The 20,143-nt window shown below is 41.9% G+C and overlaps 1 protein-coding gene across 1 annotated transcript in view; it reads left to right on the top strand.

The window, feature by feature from the left end:
• Positions 1 to 20,143, top strand: part of LOC126088227 (lachesin-like) — a 580,958-nt gene that overhangs the window by 542,605 nt on the left and 18,210 nt on the right. Inside the window, exons 6-7 of the mRNA XM_049906355.1 lie at positions 3,514 to 3,628; positions 7,248 to 7,367. Coding sequence (XP_049762312.1) covers positions 3,514 to 3,628; positions 7,248 to 7,367 — 235 coding nt within the window. The remainder of the gene's footprint in view (positions 1 to 3,513; positions 3,629 to 7,247; positions 7,368 to 20,143) is intronic.

Raw genomic sequence — 20,143 nt, forward strand, 5'->3', positions numbered from 1 at the left:
TGTGGGATGATCTTATGCATAAGAATGTGTTGATGCGAGGGAGGCATCGAATGATAAGAGGTATCATCACATAGTCCACGCATTTCTATGAGCACCATGAATGTCTCCGGGAAATAGACTCCATACGAAAAATGTAACAATGGTATCACACTCTATAACACCATGAGAAAGTGCAGGAACTTTTGCGATACACATGATCAGAAACTACACTTCACCATCTCATTTCTTGCTACATATTTTCTGTTTATGGGAATTAATTCCAGCATTGAATGCGCAAAACTTTGCGCATAGTAAAGTCTATTACCACGAGAATTCTTTATGCTTCTACCACAATGGATGTGTACTGTTATTTTACATCTATACAGTACATGAATAACTTTCTGATGTGTAGATCTGTTATTACAGAACGCAAGATGAAATTCGTTATATTATTCCGATATTTTGGCTGTCCGGGAACCAGAGTCAGAAAGATGTAAATTAATAATTGCAACAGACAAAAAGACGATTACTTCCAGGAAGTGAACTGAAAGCAACTGATACAAGTACATTGTTTTAAGTATTACTTTGTTACTCCGCTATAAGTTTCTGAAGGTTTTTTAGTAACTAAGGCAGTGGGCTTTCACGTGTGACATGTAGCACATTTTGTAGGTAGTAAATGTCAAAATTTAAAGGCCGAATGTTCATAGAATAACTATGAGTAATACAGATACCAGCATTACTGTTACACAAACAGGCCGAATGGAATATGTTTGTTAATCAATCCTAGAACACCTAAATTACACTCCTGGAAATTGAAATAAGAACACCGTGAATTCATTGTCCCAGGAAGGGGAAACTTTATTGACACATTCCTGGGGTCAGATACATCACATGATCACACTGACAGAACCACAGGCACATAGACACAGGCAACAGAGCATGCACAATGTCGGCACTAGTACAGTGTATATCCACCTTTCGCAGCAATGCAGGCTGCTATTCTCCCATGGAGACGATCGTAGAGATGCTGGATGTAGTCCTGTGGAACGGTTTGCCATGCCATTTCCACCTGGCGCCTCAGTTGGACCAGCGTTCGTGCTGGACGTGCAGACCGCGTGAGACGACGCTTCATCCAGTCCCAAACATGCTCAATGGGGGACAGATCCGGAGATCTTGCTGGCCAGGGTAGTTGACTTACACCTTCTAGAGCACGTTGCGTGGCACGGGATACATGCGGACGTGCATTGTCCTGTTGGAACAGAAAGTTCCCTTGCCGGTCTAGGAATGGTAGAACGATGGGTTCGATGACGGTTTGGATGTACCGTGCACTATTCAGTGTCCCCTCGACGATCACCAGTGGTGTACGGCCAGTGTAGGAGATCGCTCCCCACACCATGATGCCGGGTGTTGGCCCTGTGTGCCTCGGTCGTATGCAGTCCTGATTGTGGCGCTCACCTGCACGGCGCCAAACACGCATACGACCATCATTGCCACCAAGGCAGAAACGACTCTCATCGCTGAAGACGACACGTCTCCATTCGTCGCTCCATTCACGCCTGTCGCGACAGTACTGGAGGCGGGCTGCACGATGTTGGGGCGTGAGCGGAAGACGGCCTAACGGTGTGCGGGACCGTAGCCCAGCTTCATGGAGACGGTTGCGAATGGTCCTCGCCGATACCCCAGGAGCAACAGTGTCCCTAATTTGCTGGGAAGTGGCGGTGCGGTCCCCTACGGCACTGCGTAGGATCCTACGGTCTTGGCGTGCATCCGTGCGTCGCTGCGGTCCGGTCCCAGGTCGACGGGCACGTGCACCTTCCGCCGACCACTGGCGACAACATCGATGTACTGTGGAGACCTCACGCCCCACGTGTTGAGCAATTCGGCGGTACGTCCACCCGGCCTCCCGCATGCCCACTATACGCCCTCGCTCACAGTCCGTCAACTGCACATACGGTTCACGTCCACGCTGTCGCGGCATGCTACCAGTGTTAAAGACTGCGATGGAGCTCCGTATGCCACGGCAAACTGGCTGACACTGACGGCGGCGGTGCACAAATGCTGCGCAGCTAGCGCCATTCGACGGCCAACACCGCGGTTCCTGGTGTGTCCGCTGTGCCGTGCGTGTGATCATTGCTTGTACAGCCCTCTCGCTGTGTCCGGAGCTAGTATGGTGGGTCTGACACACCGGTGTCAATGTGTTCTTTTTTCCATTCCCAGGAGTGTATTTGAACATCGGAAAATCCATGAATTATCAGTGCCTGTCCGTCCAGTCATTGACAAATTAGGTAGTCCCCCATAGTTGCTTAGCAAAGAACTACACAACGTCCTAATGAAACTACACAATTTTAATAAACAATACAAAACAAAAAATTCTAGATTATTAGCACAAAATGTAAGAGGCATACCATTTTCTTATTGCTAAAATACACTAAAGTATAATTTGCGTTTCAGTCGCGACACAATCTCCGGACGAACAAAACCTATCATGTATTGAAATTCAGGCATATATAAAATTCAGTGCTAAATATGTGATAAATTCTATATATGGCAAACTGGACGGAATTTCGGTATTCTATACCGAGAACATATTAGAGAGAGCGACAGTAACCCATCAACTTTCTTCCACCACTTTTGATACACAAACGTTACACAGCATACATGTAAGAAAAAAAAACACGGGGAAAATGTCGTAAATCTCGTGCACTAAGACACTATCTGGCATAACCAATTAAAAAAAAAACACAGTAGATTCAACCGCGTGTCAGCGTAGAACCACGTAAATACGAATGATATAAGCAATATAACATTGCTGGTAAATAAAGGATATGACCTGCAGAATACCATAGACCCAAACAGCCTGTAACCATATAACAATGATGACTCAACAGTCAATACAGCTGTCAAGTTACGTTTTCTTGAAATAACTTTCATAATTCTATAACTACAGAGATAACTCCTCCAGCTAAGTTCAACACTGGATGTAGCTTCACCAACATCAAAGGAACAAACTTATACAGCAGTGACAGCAACTGAGACATTGATGTCATATGAATATCAAGACCACCTGATGTACGTAGCAAAGCATAATTCTATAATATGTTAAATCAGCTATTTCAAAATCTGAAATACATATTAAACCAAACTAAGAACTTTCCACAGATAACCTAAAGTAGGCCTACTGTAATAGAAAACATAATCAAAAAGAACAGCATCTTGGTGTTCTATGATAACATTTAATGTCCTTATATGACGCTGTGGGTCCAGATGAGCACAAAATTTAGTATAGTAACAAACCGAATAAATCATAATTACACCGTTACCCTGTAACAAATTACTGGAGGCCACAGATCGCTTACATCAATGTCCTTAGAAAATGTCCCTGAACAACTTCCGAGATTTTGTCGATGTATTTCGGCTGTACTGTGTGTTGTATCAACGATGTTTGAGTGATTATTTTCCAGTGCGAATCTCTTACGGTGTGGTCGCTTCCTGCTGCTATTGATAGCTCCTCCTGTTGCAGTGCCCATATACCAGGGAGAGGTCCTGAAGCTGACCAAGGTGTCCCGCTCCGAGATGGGGGCGTACCTGTGCATCGCGTCCAATGGCGTACCCCCGTCTGTCAGCAAGCGAGTCATGGTCAACGTGCACTGTGAGTATGTGTGTCAATGACTTGAACCACCCTACCATCCGTAGCATATATATACACCAACGGTTTGGCAACACCAAAAAATTATTAATGCAGAGTAATGAAATTTCGGGAATACATTTGTCTAGGTATTTAAGTGATTAACACTGCAAGATCACAGGTTAATGGAAGAGTGAGTTAAGCCATTGCAAATGTGAAATGGAGGTACAGTAAAACGGTGTAAACGCCAGAATGTCGAATGCAAGCATGCAAACGGCGTGCACTGTGTTGTATAGGTAATAGTTTTGAAGGTGCCTGTGGCAAAACACCCTTCGGAAATACGTTCATGAATGGCATCGCTATAGGGGGAATTACCAGACTGATGTACTCTTTAGCAGTCAGGACGCAAGGGAGAAACAAGAGAGTGTTCCTGGTATCTTTAGGTCCAGTGTGTGTAGCACGCAGACGCAATGTGTACAGGTCCTCAACTGGCCTCGTTTTAACCAACATACGGCCATTACGGTCACCGAGTCAGAACGAGCTTTCAGCAAGAAACACAACATACCTCCACCCTGGCCACCAATGAGCTTCCGCTTGATACGACTGAAGTGGCAAACGATAGCGGTTAGGGATACTGACTGTCTGGCTGCCCTTGAAGTAACCGATTTGTAGCAGTTCGTTGTGTCACTGTGGCGCCAGCTGCTGCTCAAATTGCTTCTCCAGAAGCAGTAGGATGCGGCAGAGACATACGACGAAAACGATGGTCATCGCTCTCGGTAGTGACATGTGGTCGTTCTACGCCTTAAAAGCATTGTCGACTAATATCAACTTACCACGTCTATTCTTGAAGATAACTATCGCTAACGACTGTTACAGCCTGTATTTGAAACTAACGTGGTTCGCATCCTCATACTGGCGCTACTAACGCCGTTCTTATGCGACTGGTCCGAATTTTGAATATACATCATTATTCAGATGTAGAAACACATCTACCAATTCCCGTTTACGTCGCACAACTTCTTGTTGGTACTGCAATTTTTTCGCGTCAGTATATATATACTGTTTACCTCAGACAGGATGCTCGGGATTTAGAAACAGTGCCTTAATTTGTTGCTTCAGGAATTGATTGCTACAAGTATACTAGTGTTTGATTAGACATACTTTCTTCTGCTACTTCAAATATATTGCTAGTACCCAGCAACCGGTCTCTGATAATCTCCTCTCTACTGTCCAGAACGCTCCAGATACTTTTTAACGCACATGAAGAAAATTTAGACGAGATAACCGCTTGCCATTTGACAATTACAAGAGTAAAGTAAGTGATCGTCAGTGTCAGATGAATGCATTACTATAGATCACATAAGCACAACTGCAAATGCTAGTTTCCGATATATGAAATTATAAAAGTATTTTGTCATCTGTAAATCTCATCACATATTCTCAACCTTCACAAAAGGTTTCGACGACACACCAAAACTGCTGCACACTAATTGTATATTCGATTTCTGCTTTATCCTTCTCTTGATACACTTCATATAATCATTTGGGTGGGCCGTTTCCTTTGATATGATTTAGTTTCCCGTTTGTACATCACGTAATTCATTATTGGAGAAGTAGTGATTGAGTTTCAGCGTAATACTTGAATTTGAATTGTTGTAGCGGTCACCAGTACGAAGGCTTGTTTATTGTATCTTTATTTCCAAATTACTACTGCAACCCATATTCATCTGAATATGATTATTGTATTCATACCTTGATCTCATTCTGTGACTTTTATCCTCAACATCTTTCTCCAAACTTACGAGTCTTTCGTACCTCGGGATATAACGTATCAACCTATGCTTCGTTTACTCAAGTTGTATCATAAATTTCTTTGTTCCTAATTCGACCCAGTTCCATCTCATTAGTTACTCTATTTACCTCTCCAATCTTCAGTATCGTGCTGCAGCACATCCTTTCAAGAACCTCTTATCTCTTCTTGTCTGAACTGCTTATCGTCCATTTTTTACTGCAGTACAAAGCTACCACACCCCCCCCCCCCCTTCCAAGAAAGAGTCATCAGAAACGACTTCATAACATTTAAACTGATGTTAAATATTAAAAATTCCTTTTTGACAAAACATTTTTCGTGCTAAAGGCAGTCCCCATTTTACATCATCCCTACACCGGCCATCGCCGGTTATTCTTGTGCCCAAATAGCAAAAGTCATGTACTACTTTTGGTGTGTCACTTCCCTGTGTACTTCCTTCAAGGACGTCTGATTTACTCAACAACATTCCTTTACTCTTGTTTCACATCCGTTAATGTTCTTCTGTCCAACCGAGTCCTTCGCCATCTCTGACAGGATTACATTGCAATTGGTAAACCTCAAAGTCTTATTTCTTGTCCTTGAACTTTATTTCCCTATCTAAAACTGGCCTAAGATTATTGTACTGCTTGTACCCTTTCATGTTGAACGACATCGTGAATAGGCTACAATGTTTCCCCACATCCGTCTTAACTACTGCTTCCGTTTCATGCCTTTCGACTTGTGTAACTGCTTTATGTACTCCCTGTAAATGACGTTCCGCTCTCTGTGTTTTGTCCCTGTTACCTTTAGAAGGTCGTTGAGTCTGTTCCAGTGAATACTGCAAGAAGTTTTCTCTGAATCTATAAAAATTAAAAATGTAGGTTTGCTTTTCTTACGTATGCGTTCCAAGATATGTTGTTATTGTTTCACGTGTTCCTACATTCATCCGTTCTAGTGTAAATAATTCATTTCAGTGTATTGCGAACATGTCTAATTAAAGGCAATTATAAAAATCAATTTCAGTTAAGTCTGCCTCAGTTGCTTTAATAAATTGCGCAACCGTTGGTTCAGAGCCTGACTATACTACAGGGGAGACTAGGACGATTTTGCAGACATTTAAACGGTATCGACAGAGTAATTGAGTCGAGCAGTGAGAACTCGTCAGTTCAGAGCTAACTAGCCTCCACATGTAAAGAAAGCTTTGATATGTGTGGACGCACCATAGAATTTGATGAGTAATCTCGTGAATAGAATAGATCTGAAAATGGATCGCTTGTAGATGCAAAACGGAATAATTTGAAAAAACAAAAATGTTTTGTGTTTCCGCAATGTTAAATCATTTGGACTGTATTTTCTTGATTGAGTGCTTTCGGTTTTTTTTAAGTCAGCTTCGACGTTAAAGTGCTCGGTGGCAATACTTGTGCGGGTGCCATTAATTTTATTATACGGCACTCCATGTCCGTATTTCTGATAACGCATACGCAAAGACATTACAATTTCTTATTGGTCCTTCGGTAAACACAATGCAAAAACATATCGTTTCGCTTTCCCTTACTACGTTACACACGGACACGGTCTTGCACTTCTTATAGCCCACGAAGACACCACGACGAAACGTGTGGCAATTTTCGCATTCGAGATGCAGTGTTTGCAGATATGTTGCTTAAGATGTACAGTTAATGCCTTCGTTCTCCCAAATTACTTAACGACCCGTTTATTTAGATGTCGAACAATAGGAGCAAGTTGAATGAGTAGAGACGTCTATTCAGAACCGTTTCGTCTGCAGATACTTGAATTTCTTGTTGCCAGCACGCTAGTAATGAATGACTAAAATGCTGTTGACCTGTTTTTCAGTCCACCCAGTGATTCAGGTACCGAACCAGCTGGTTGGTGCGCCACTGGGCACTGACGTCACACTGGAGTGCAACGTGGAAGCGTCTCCGACGTCCATCAACTACTGGGTGAGGGACACTGGTAAGTGCCGCGACTGTCACCTGTTATCATGTAAAATTTATTAGTTGGGATCCAAACGTACGCTTCAGCGGTATGCCTCCGTTTCAAGCAAATTTTTCTGTGCCGTTTTCCGCTCGCTATGTGGCAAAGCAACAGAGGTTTCAGTCACAATTGCAGGCAACCTTCATCAGGTTTGTGCTTCACATCAACATGGCATTTCAGAAAATGTGTCTCATATTCTTGCAGACGATATTATTGGTCAAATCGAGAACAAATATTCGTCTTCTCTGCATATAAAAGGCAATGTACTGATTGACTGACTAAGTCATCATCGTCCAGCCCAAATCGCTGAGGACAGAAACTTGAAATTTGGAAAAGGTGCAGATCTTACACTGCTGGCGTCGTTTAAGAGGGGATTTTTCGAAACTCCGACTCTAAGGGGTGAAATAAGGAGTGAGGTTTTTATGAAAATGTTTTATTGTGAAATGATTTTTGAAGTTAAACCTATGTAAATTTAAAATTGCCTTCTCAGTTGGAAATAAGAAAAGTCATGTTTCACTGTTTCTGGATATTTAACCACTATGTGGATGAAATTGGGGGATGAAAGTTTTTATGGAAATATTTCATTGTGAAAACATTCTCGAGGCTAAATCTATGAAAATCTGTATTTGGCTGGCTTCTCTGTTAGAATTACAACATACACAGGTCACAGTTTTTGGATATTCAATGGGGTGAAATAGGGAGTCAAACGTTTTATGGAAATATTTCATTGCAAAAGCATTTTCAAAGCTAATTCTTTGAAAACTGCTGTTTCGCTTCTCAGTTATAGATGAAAAAAATTTGTGTTTCACTGTAAGGGGGTGAAACAGATTCAGACTGATTCACTGAGTCACCATCGCCCCTCCCAAACCGCTACGGACAAAAACTGGAAGTTTGGAGAGGGTGTGGCCCTTACCCTGCAGGTACCTTTAAGAAGGAATGTTTCGAAATTCCACTACTAAAGGAGGTGAAAAAGGTGATAGAAATCTTTTTGAAAGTATGTCACTACAAAGAGAATTTTGAAGTTTGAACAAAGGAAACTGATCTTTGGTTTCTCAGTCATATAATAAGAAATAAGTGTTTCAGCACTTTTGGAAATTGAACCACTAAGGGGGTAAAATGGTGGGTGGAAGTTTGTTTTTAAGTAAATAATTACTAAAGACTGCTAATGGATATTTAAGGCTACATCTGTGACAACTAGTATCTGACTTCTTGGTTAGAAATAAAAAAGATACGTGTTTCTGGAAATTCAACCCCTAAGGAAGAGCAACAAAGGATGAAAATATTTAAGAAAATAATTCGTTACATTAAACTAATTTTAAAGCTTAATATATGAGAATTGGTATTTCACTTCTCGGTTAAATATAAAGAAATATTTGTTAGGGCATAAACGTTGCTATGGAAATAACTCCATAAGAACCCAAAAGGCATGGTTAACAAAAACTTTGGACTCCAGCTACCAGAATCGCTTTTTGGTCATTACATTCAGAAATGACCATGATTATAGACTCTTGATTAGCGTGAAAAGCTTATAAGGTTTAGCAATTTCCGAACAACATAAAAATTCGATTAAATAAAAAAATACAAAAATCTTTGCAAGCCTACAGAGTATGCAAGCGAAGCAGCATTGTGTTCATATAAATATACCCGCAAATCAATTTCTTTTGCTATATGATAGTTTTCCTTGTGTCGAGTAATGTGTACTACTCGGTGGTGCAGTCCGTCTTATAAGGAAACCATACACTATTAATTGGAACGTTATGTTAACGTAAAATCATGAGGCTGTGGCGAGTCGTATTTCTGGAGAAGCTCCGTATCTCAGTTCGTTGACGCTCTCAGGCAGTCCACTGACCGTAAATATTCTGAAGTTCGAGTTTTTATCTTTTTGTTTCTCGTGATCGTTGTTTTACGTCTATTATGTCGCACTCCTTTCAATAGTTATTCTTGTGTTACCTGGAATAGAGGTTCATTAGACATTAATGTTGCTAAGACTTCTCGGTTTAGAACTGGCTCTGACCGTCGTATTCTATGATGAATTAATGCGCGAATACTTGTATGTTTTATACTGTATATCTTGCGTGTAGAATACACAAACAAGTCAACAGGTTTGTGGATCTCACACGTTCATTAGAACAAGAAAAGAAATTGTCCCATAAAGAAAGACAAAAAAAGGATTTTAAAAATTCACTTATTCTTTTCCAGCAATAATTCTGTGACATTTTCAATAATTATAATGCGATTGATATATAAAATAGCAGTTACGTTTCTCTAATAGATCCGTGCCTCTTACAAGTTTTTAGAATGATAATTTTTATCACAAACTTTTTGTCTCCTACTGAGTAACACCACATATTGCAGTAAGATGCTTTGCAAATTACCACAATACGCACGTGTGTGCAGACACAAATCCTCGAGCAGTCATGGAGGCGAAACATCAAGATCGTATCAGTATCAGTGTAAGGGCAGAAATTGTCGTTGAAGGACTCGTAATGATATATACTTTCACAATATCATTACCACTTACTGTGTATCACCGACTTCTGTGCGATAAGCTAGCAGCGCAGTTGTCAAACGTTACCCTTGCACAAAGACAACGACAGAGGTTTGTGCACAACGGGCACTACCACTTTTTTGACGGATCGTGTTACAGTATCTCACCATAACGCTTCGTGAGCGCTCACCGCAATCTTTCACTGGTGAGGAATACATCGAGGTGGTTCGATAGCATTGCTTCGTCGTTCACTGGATTTGAATCGCATTTCCAGTTATGAGGTCCTTAAAAGGCATTCGTGTGTGTCCAACCCATCGACAATGCACAGACGTTATAGGAGCGTGAGACCGTTGTATGTGACGCAGTCCGAATGGAGACAGGAGTATTTGAAAAGGAGCATTATTCACTGCGGGTTTGTCAGGACGCGTGGTACCCACATGCAACATTACCCATAGTGTTTACTTCTACGTACCGGGCAGATGGGAACTAGCGGGCAGGCCGTCCCACAATTCAACAGGCATTGGTTTACGCACACATATCGATATCATAACTTTTCTTCGAGTTTTGACCAATACTAGGACCCTTAAGAATATGTCAAATTTTCCCTAAACACCCTGTATATTATGGCAGAATGGCTACACTACCGGGATTACAGTCTTTTGATTCGGTGACAGGGTACAGGGAGAACTATATTCGACGCTTATTCGTGCAGATATTTCATATTTACTAACTGGCTTTCAGCAGAATGTCAATATTCGGATTTGCCATTGAGCGTGAGGTAAACATGTGCCGACAGACTTTCTGAAAAAGATTGGTCAGAACGTCTGTCACCAAATTTTGGAAAAATTTCTAAAATCACAAGTAAACTATATGTCCATGGTGAGAGAATGTAGCCTACACAACACTGAACGAATAAAGCACGAAAACCGTTCTAGATAAAGCATTTGTTCAAACAAAGGGAGACCCAGTTAAGGCAAGCAATCACAAATAAATCCATAATGAGGAAATACATCGCATTACAGTTTCCACTCCGTTAAAGCGGACAGAGTGACTAATGTTTGACGAAGACAGATAAAGTTTACCCTCAATACCTGCTGAATTCTGAACTTGTGTAACTTATCGCTTTGTGGGCTGTAATTTTATTTAACCTCTTATGTTACTGAGTTGAAGCATTTTACTTACTGAATACTAAACCTGAATGGAACAGGCCTGAGATCTGATAAGGGTGGGGTCCAGTAACGTTTCTGCCTCGGAGCCTTCCTTCTCATTCGTCTGTGAAGGCCACATACCAACAGAATTTCTACGTATTCTAGTTTTTGCTAGCACCGAAATTCAAAGTATTTACCGTAATTGTTGCTTCCAAGGGTTGTCCCTCTGCTCCGCCATTTCTGGTGTATACTGTAATGGCCTTTTATAGACTATATTAAAGAGGTCAACAGGGAAAGAGATGGTTAGACTCTTGCATATTTTGAACTTGGTAATATATCGAAACATTAAACTACTGCACGCAACCAAAAAGTGATCAGCGTGTGTGTAAGTAAAGCAGCAACGCAAAATACACAAAGGCGAAGTCAAGAGCGCGAATCACGCAGGTTTAGATGTAGTTGCGTTATGACTAAAGAAGACAAACTGCTCATGGTATTAATATGGTTTAAATAACTTCGCAGGCATAGTTATACTAATTCGTAGACAAAAGTCACTGTCTGCTCGACAAATAAAACTAAGACTTACCGTATAAATGCGGATCTAAATCTTGCTTCTAAACAAAAGTAGTTCAAAACACTTGAAAAATTTCCGGGGGAATAGAGTATTCCTTGAAGTTTCGAGATTGCAACCAGGTAACGTCGGGTTCTAACCACGATATTTCGGCTGACAAACATTCAGCCATCTTCAGGTGAGTGTTTTGCACTGGGGACTGCTAGTTCACATTGCTACCTATACACAAAAATTTGGCGCGATGACGCATACGCAGAGACAGCTGCTACATGTGTGACCTCTGTCAAGCTACGCGTCCAATTCGAATATTTCTCCATCTATAGCTCACAGGCGCACGCTTGAAGAGGTAGTACATGTGCAGTCCCGAAACTTCATGGAATATTTGATATACTGTACGAAACTAATCAGATGTCGAATGTTCATTACTAGCACCGAGGGTAATAAGTTACCGTGTGATAATTCATACGTCTTCACGCTATGCAAGCGGGTCATCGAGCCTCTGCAGCTAGCCTCTGCATGTGTCAACAGTCGTCCTTGCATCTGTACGTATGCTTCCACGATGTTCCGTACATGTGTCAGAAACAAATCTGTAAGCAAACGATAGGATGATGAGTAATTAGGTTCAGCTGATCTATTGATGTGCCTTTCCACACTTTCGGATTTAGTCTTGCAATTATAAAAATGTTAGTTGGCCTTAAGAGTTAATTAACCTAGCGTACTATTCAACAGTAGTGATGCGGTTATCAGCGAATTCCTCACGCTTTCTTATCAACCATTACACAAAAAAGAAGGAAAGAATCATGAACCCCTAAGCCCGAAGAATAAAATACGCCATTGAAAACGACCAGAAACTAATGAGACCAACAAAACTAATGTTTTTACCAGCGAGAACCCACTGTCCATAAGTCATCATAAGGTAGCTTGAATTTGCGAGTGGGGAGATCCAGAGTGGTGTCCTGCTAATGCCACATTCCAATACAATTAATGCTTTACACAATGCGTTCCATCGATAGCTACATGACGTTCAAAACCGTTTACAGTTCTCCGATTGCCGTCCCGAAAACTGCTAAGTGATGGATCCAATCTATCCAAGATTTTTTTTCTGGATGAATTGTCTCGTACACATCAATAAGTCTTAGCAAATATGCTTACTAATCAGATGAAACTCTGCGCTAGCTGAAGGTTCAAATGGCTCTGAGCACTATTGGACTTAACATCTGAGGTCATCAGTCCCCTAGAACTTAGAACTACTTAAACCTAACTAACCTAAGGACATCACACACATCCATGCCCGAGGCAGGATTCGAACCTGCGACCGTAGCAGTCGCGCGGTTCCGGACTGCAGCGCCTAGAACAGCGTGGCCACCAGGGCCGGCCTAACTGAAGGAAGTGGATATACAAGGACACTGGTCTTTAGCAGTGTTGTTCGATGGGACACTTAATATCAGCAAGTACCTACTAATCCCAACAAATCTGCCCCGCATTTAGTGGATGATGTCCCATTGGACGAAAATCAGTGCAAATGGTATCAACAGACGGGTGTCCCACACTATTCAGATAGAAAATTTCAGATCTTTTCTAAAAAGTATTACGACGTAATGACATTGGTCATCGTGGCTACATTCAGTGCACGATAACACATCAGAATTTTATGTGTGAGTAAATTAAAAGAAACGGTCATACATGGAAACACCAACTCCCAGAAAACATGAAATATTGCCTAAAACATACTTGTGGAGCTGTAAGTCGAAATTAAGTTTAGCGTGCAGTGTTGTCTATCTGGCACCACTTTATAGCATTTATAAAATCTCCCTGTCACTACCCCCCTCCCCTCACCCCTCTCCCCGGATAGATACGCGCGTTAGCACACGACATATGACATTCGGGGAGACTTGTGTCTGCATACTGCCAGTTTAGCGCCCCATTCGGCTGTAGATGCACTCGATACCTTGCGTTATTTGAAAAGAAGCGGAACTGCGACGCATGGAACATACTAAAGCAGTAAAATGAAAATTTTTAATGGGTAAAAAAAGGGTTCAGTAGTTTTTGGTTCTCAAAACTGAACTATTTTCAAAAAATCATTGTTAGTATCACCACTATTTCGTAAAACTGTAATCCTGATTACATCAAGTACCAACAATTACATTTTGTTATATCAAATAACAGCATTAACGCGTGAGATAATGTGCCGGAGGTTAAAGCTTGGGAAACGCATGTATGAACGACATCTTCCTTGTTTCTCACATAGTCCACCTACAGAACATATACTTTGTATCATCCCTCTGTGAAAGTAGAGTTTATACGTGTGTGCTTAAATATCTCAGCAAACTGCCTTTTCCCACAATGGACCAGAAACTGCTTCATTCGTCATATCGCTACAAGAAACTATCTAATTGTGATAACAACAAAGCAGTAATTACGTAATGGCTACTAGACTCCTGTGCGGCAATGTTCAGAGCAAAGTATTGGCAGTCTTCCAGTACCTACCCTTTCAGGGATAAGGCGTCCAGGAATATAGTGGTACAGAAGCACACGGTATTGTGTACACCCTTTGACTTTGTTGATTTTACAGTGGGGTTGCAGGATGTATCACTAGGGAGAGAAGTGGTGCAGAGGAAGCACGTTCTGTAATAAGTATCTACCATCAATGTAGATGATTAGTTCTCTTTTCTGAGGAGGAGTTGTAGGGAACACTCGCGCTGCACCGAGAATTACTTCATCTTTCTATAAATGTAAATAAAATGTTGTTAGAATTAAGCGACACCAGTTGTTTCATTGAGTTATTATTTCGACATTTAAGACACCTACGAAAACCGAGCGGGGTGGCGCAGTGGTTAGACACTGGACTCGCATTCGGGAGGACGACGGTTCAATCCCGCGTCCGGTCATCCTGATTTAGGTTTTCCGTGATTTCCCTAAATCACTCCAGGCAAAAGCCGGGATGGTTCCTCTGAAAGGGCACGGCCGGCTTCCTTCCCAATCCTTCCCTAATCCGATGAGAGCGATGACCACGCTGTCTGGTCTCCTTCCCCAAACCAACCAACCAACCAACACCTACGAAAACTAAATATCATATTTCTTCCATCATTTAAGAAATAAAAGCGTTCGAAGAAAATTCTTTTTCATTCTAAAGTTCAGTTAGGCACTAATGTTGCTAATGGCGGGTGAAAGGGAGGGGGGGGGGTAGTGCCAATATCTGATTGCACTTATGGGTAATAGTCTCAGAAAGACTGGGAATCACTGCACTATACGCTGTCAATGACCTGCCTTAAAGAACAGAAAAGCTCAAATGATTTAGTGGACCAGCTGAGGTGCGTTAGTGTGGCTGTGTGTTTATGATACCAGGAACTTACACGTGCCGTCCTACAAACACGGCTGTCGTCCTCCTGGAAGACACGAGTGTCCACAGCATACTCTGTAGAAGTAGTAGTAGTAGTAGTAGCTCTGATATGATAAGGCGCCAGCACACGGGCTGTTGAAGACGAAAGACCAAACCCGACTCGAGGATACAGCAAAAATATATTTTTTCTTCTATTTGTCGATAGACATAGAACAATTAAGCAACTTTTAGTTTATAGGGAAGCTCACCAATGCGAGTAGTACAACCGAGGTTCAGAACAAGATTTTAGATAGACTTTAAGGCAACGATTTAACTTGAAACAAATAATCAAAATGTAACTTTTCAGGCAGGCTCAACGATGTAAATAGTGAAACAGAGAATAAGAACAAACGTTCACAGAGAGTGTGGTTAAAGCAAAATTTAACTTGAAAGAATTTAGCAAAACACAATTTTTAGAGAAAATCTCAGAAATTTGACTAGTGAAGCGGACTCAAAACAAACGTTTGGAGAATCTTTAAGCAAAGAAAAGTTTGACTGTAAGTCTAAAAACACTGAAAGTTCGCCAGTGCAGTAAAACTGAGAACTTCCAAATAAGTGAAAATAAACGTGCAAACAAATTTCATAGTTTTTCTTTCGATTTAGATGAAAGGAAATTATTCTGCAAGTTAAAAACATTCTTCCTCTAGTTGATCTCGACCTCGGGCTATAGGCGGAACGAATTCAGCAACGTTACACAAATAGTTTGAGGAGATCTAAACGCACCAAAAGGTTTTAGGTACATGGTACTCTGCTAGTTAACAAGTGATTAAGACCTATGCTTAGCCGTAACACTACCTCTAATAGTGTCAAAGACAGCGTCAAACTTTAGTTTAAATCAGATCTTACAAAAGAGCACAATTCATAGTGAGCCTCCTTTAAAGGGTGGATAAAGTTTTCCAAATTTTAATTTCAGTTACTCTAAACTGTCTTAACTGCGTCAACAAAAATAGTAAGTTTTACTGTGAGGCGCCTTTTAAGAATGAATAAACCTTTTCCAAAGCTTAAGCCAATTTTCAAGAGCGAACTAAATCTTTAAGTAAATGTCCACAATTTGAACAATAGAAAAGTTACACTTGAGCCATCTTTAACGGGTAGTAAAAACCTTTCAGACTTTAAATTCACATTACTAAGGTTGCACTGAGACATTCTCGAAGGGCGAGCACTTTAACTTCCAGGTCCCCCTAAATTCAGAGGCACAAGTCCAGGAATTACAGTTATCAACATTTAATTAACAAGCCGGAAGTTTCGTAGAAAGTGACATGCTGGACGGGACTAAAAACGCTGACGCATCCAAGCCAAATCAAATATAACCAGCCGCGCGGAGTGGCGGCGCGGTTAGAGGCGCCATGTTACTGATTGCGCGGCCCCTCCCGCTGGTGGTTCGAGTCCCGCTTCGGGCATGGGTGTATGTGGGTCGTTCTTGTCATAAGTTAGTTTAAGTTGTGTGTGAGTCTAGGGGCCGATGACCTCAGCAGTTTGATCCCTTAGGAATTCACACACATTTGAACGTTTGAAATGACATCTACACCGACGTGGTGTAGGAAAACACGGTACACTGCGGACATGGAAGCTTTAACAGTAACCGCTAAACGAGAGAACCGAAGAACAATTTCCCAAGCAAATAAGGGTAGTAGTCAGCAGAGCAGCTCACACCGGCTCTATACTGCGAACAATTCCGTGAGACAGTGCACACTTCCCTCTCCCGACTCTGTCTACAAATTCGCGATTGCTCCGTTTCAAGAAACAGCGAGACCCAAGAGATCACTCACCAACAGTACCCCCGCGTTAAACCAACACCGACTAAAAGGAAGGCCTCGGCGCTTGTTCGTGACGTCACGTCAGCTAGGCACGGCGAACGCCAGGTCTGTTGCAGGCATACTCATAATGGTGGTGTCTCCCTCCCTGACACAGGAAAATGTGAAACTGTGGGCAGTAGTTGACCAACACACATTGTCCTGAGAGATTTCTGCAATCAATTAATTGTGCAATTCATTACACTTCTTAACAAATAGTGTACTCCTGAACTTAAATTTCCACCTATTTTAAGGATTGACATACAAAAACAACTTCATGGTCCAGCAGCAACAGAATTCGTGCTTCTTTATCTTATTTGTAAATCTGAGGAAGTTACGTTTGTACTGGGTTGCTTTTACAAGAAACTGTGAACATATTGGTGCTCTTCTTTAGGTATCTTGGTTGACTGTGGGGTGAGGAGCACTGAATGTTAATGAAATATCTTGCGATTGTACACGTTGGGGGAGGGGGTGGGGGACAGAAGAAGAGGCAAAAGAGAGATACTTGAAACTTCCTGGCAGATTAAAACTGTGTGCCCGACCGAGACTCGAACTCGGGACCTTTGCCTTTCGCGGGCAAGTGCTCTACCAACTGAGCTACCGAAGCACGACTCACGGCCGGTACTCACAGCTTTACTTCTGCCAGTACCTCGTCTCCTACCTTCCAAACTTTACAGAAGCTCTCCTGCGAACCTTCCAGAACTAGCACTCCTGAAAGAAAGGATATTGCGGAGACATGGCTTAGCCACAGCCTGGGGGATGTTTCCAGAATGAGATTTTCACTCTGCAGCGGAGTGTGCGCTGATATGAAACTTCCTGGCAGATTAAAACTGTGTGCCCGACCGAGACTCGAACTCGGGATCTTTGCCTTTCGCGGGCAAGTGCTCTACCAACTGAGCTACCGAAGCACGACTCACGGCCGGTACTCACAGCTTTACTTCTGGCAGTAGGAAGGTAGGAGGTAGGAAGGTAGGAGACGAGGTACTGGCAGAAGTAAAGCTGTGAGTACCGGCCGTGAGTCGTGCTTCGGTAGCTCAGTTGGTAGAGCACTTGCCCGCGAAAGGCAAAGGTCCCGAGTTCGAGTCTCGGTCGGGCACACAGTTTTAATCTGCCAGGAAGTTTCATATCAGCGCACACTCCGCTGCAGAGTGAAAATCTCATTCTGGAGAGATACTTGTTTCATCAAATAATTTTTTTTTATCTTATAAAGTTTCTTCTTTCAGTTGCAAGAGGGGAATATTTATCTTTTCTAATGTGCATGTTTAAAAAAGTTTAAGCTCAGCAGTATTTTCGATGTATGAAGCTATTTTGTTTCCTGTTTAGAATTCCTTTCGTTGAAAACGACTGTAATCTAATGACTGGCAACAGTTGGACATTTACACATGTAATTCAGTTCACATTTCCAGTGACGATGTCAAACGAAAATAAATAAATGAATGAAAGAAACGAGTTAATTGTAAGGAGTTGGGGTAAGTTTCGATAACAAAATGGATCAAGTAAATGTAGTTACTTGAATGTAAAAGTTCCGAAGCTTGCAATGGGGCAAAGCATCTCCTCATATTGATCTACGTTTGTTTCGACAGGATTCAGTAATACAGAGCTATGATATTCATTTGTAGCTTTACGATAGTAAGAAATTCTTTCATCTAAATAAAACTGCAGAACCCAAAACAATACCAAACATTTTGTCCAAAAATAAGAGATTTATAGTGATAAGCACGCCCAGGCGTTTCTGCCTGCAACAGACCTGGCGTTCGCCGTGCCTAGCTGACGTGACGTCACCAACAAGCGTCGAGGCCTTCCTTTGAGTCGGTGTTGGTTAAACGCTCTGGCCAACTATACGTCCGCTATGCACACGGAACGCATGTATCAGACTCAATATGAAGACGTACGTGTAAGAACAAAAAGTGGTCACAAAGAATGTTGAAATTTTAATTCCTGCTCGTTTTCACTGTGTCCTGCGTGAGTGAGTCGAAGTAGAGCTACGAAAACCAAGGTGAAAACATCAGAAAAATCCCTCTGGCCTAGGCTACACCCTCCAAATACTGGGAGTTAAGCGCCTCACGGGACTTTTGGCGCACTCGGCACCTGGCATGATTTGGAAAGAGGCCAAATCGAAGCTCGTTGGAGCACGCCATAAGCTTCTAATGAGCTGTTGTGCATTTTCTGTGTTGTTTGGGCCATAAAAGATTTGCAGCTCCCAGTGCCGCTGCTAACCACAGACTATTGCGAGATATCCGACTCCAAACGTTCATTGTACGCCGTGCTCTTTATAAAGCTCGCTATGAAACTGACTGAGTTGCATCTGAATCGACTCACAGCAACAGATCCTGTCGTTCTATAATTTAAGAAAAGAAGAAGCTCCTGTCGTGCATGGAAACGATTTTCGTTGATAAGACTTGACTCTCGTCTCCAGTCACTATCGGTCAGCATTCCTTTATGAGCGCTGTTCCTGTTCTGTGTTGCACGCCTGCGTGTGGTGTACCATTCCTTGCAGACACACTAGACAGTCGTGATCGATACACCAAAAATTGGGTAACTTCACTCACGTTGGGAACATTGGCACGTGGAACACACGATAGGTTCTTTCTGTCATTCCGTCACATCTCCAGGGACACCCAACTTAGTTCTCCCATTCCATGTAATCAAACGGTAAATACGCATCTCTTTTCCACCAAGACTTATGTTAGCTGTGGAAGAGTCACGCGATTGCCTGTTGCTAGTTGAGGAGCTGTATAGCACTCCAAGAAGACCAATGCGCTCTTCTAAAAAAATCACTAATGTTTTACTGGGTGAGGTTACATCATGCTACATTTGCGGCTGAAGCTTCATGTTAATTATTTTACATCTCAGAATTGTAAATCAGTCACCACCCCACCAATAGTCCTAATGGATAACGTAAGATAAAATAAAAATTGTCTAACACGTTAACTGCATCAAGATAAGAAACAGAAAAATTCCCCTATCGGACTACAAAGAAGGTGAATATGCTCCTGTTTAAAAGACTAGTGAGGTACCAACTGCCTCATTCTATCGTCCTTTCTCAGCACCTTTAAAAATTTTCCCAAATATCTTGGCATGCGAACATATTCGTTCTCATTTTAACATTCAGCTCACCTCTCACCCCCATGAGCTCCACTAACTGTAACTCGCTCACCATTATCTCTTTGTGGCTCTCCAACTGTCACTACCTCTGTCTCACAGCTACAGTTTCCTTCGTTCAGTCCTGCTCTCTCCTGCAGTCTCCTCTAGTTTTCACTTTCACTGGTACGAAAAGAAGGTATTTCTTTCTTTGTTATTTTCTAAGGGACCGTGGTTCAAATGGCTCTGAGCACTATGGGACTTAACATCTATGGTCATCAGTCCCCTAGAACTTAGA

The sequence above is a fragment of the Schistocerca cancellata genome, chromosome 6, assembly GCF_023864275.1.
Source record: "Schistocerca cancellata isolate TAMUIC-IGC-003103 chromosome 6, iqSchCanc2.1, whole genome shotgun sequence".
Taxonomy (NCBI): Eukaryota; Metazoa; Arthropoda; class Insecta; order Orthoptera; family Acrididae; genus Schistocerca; species Schistocerca cancellata.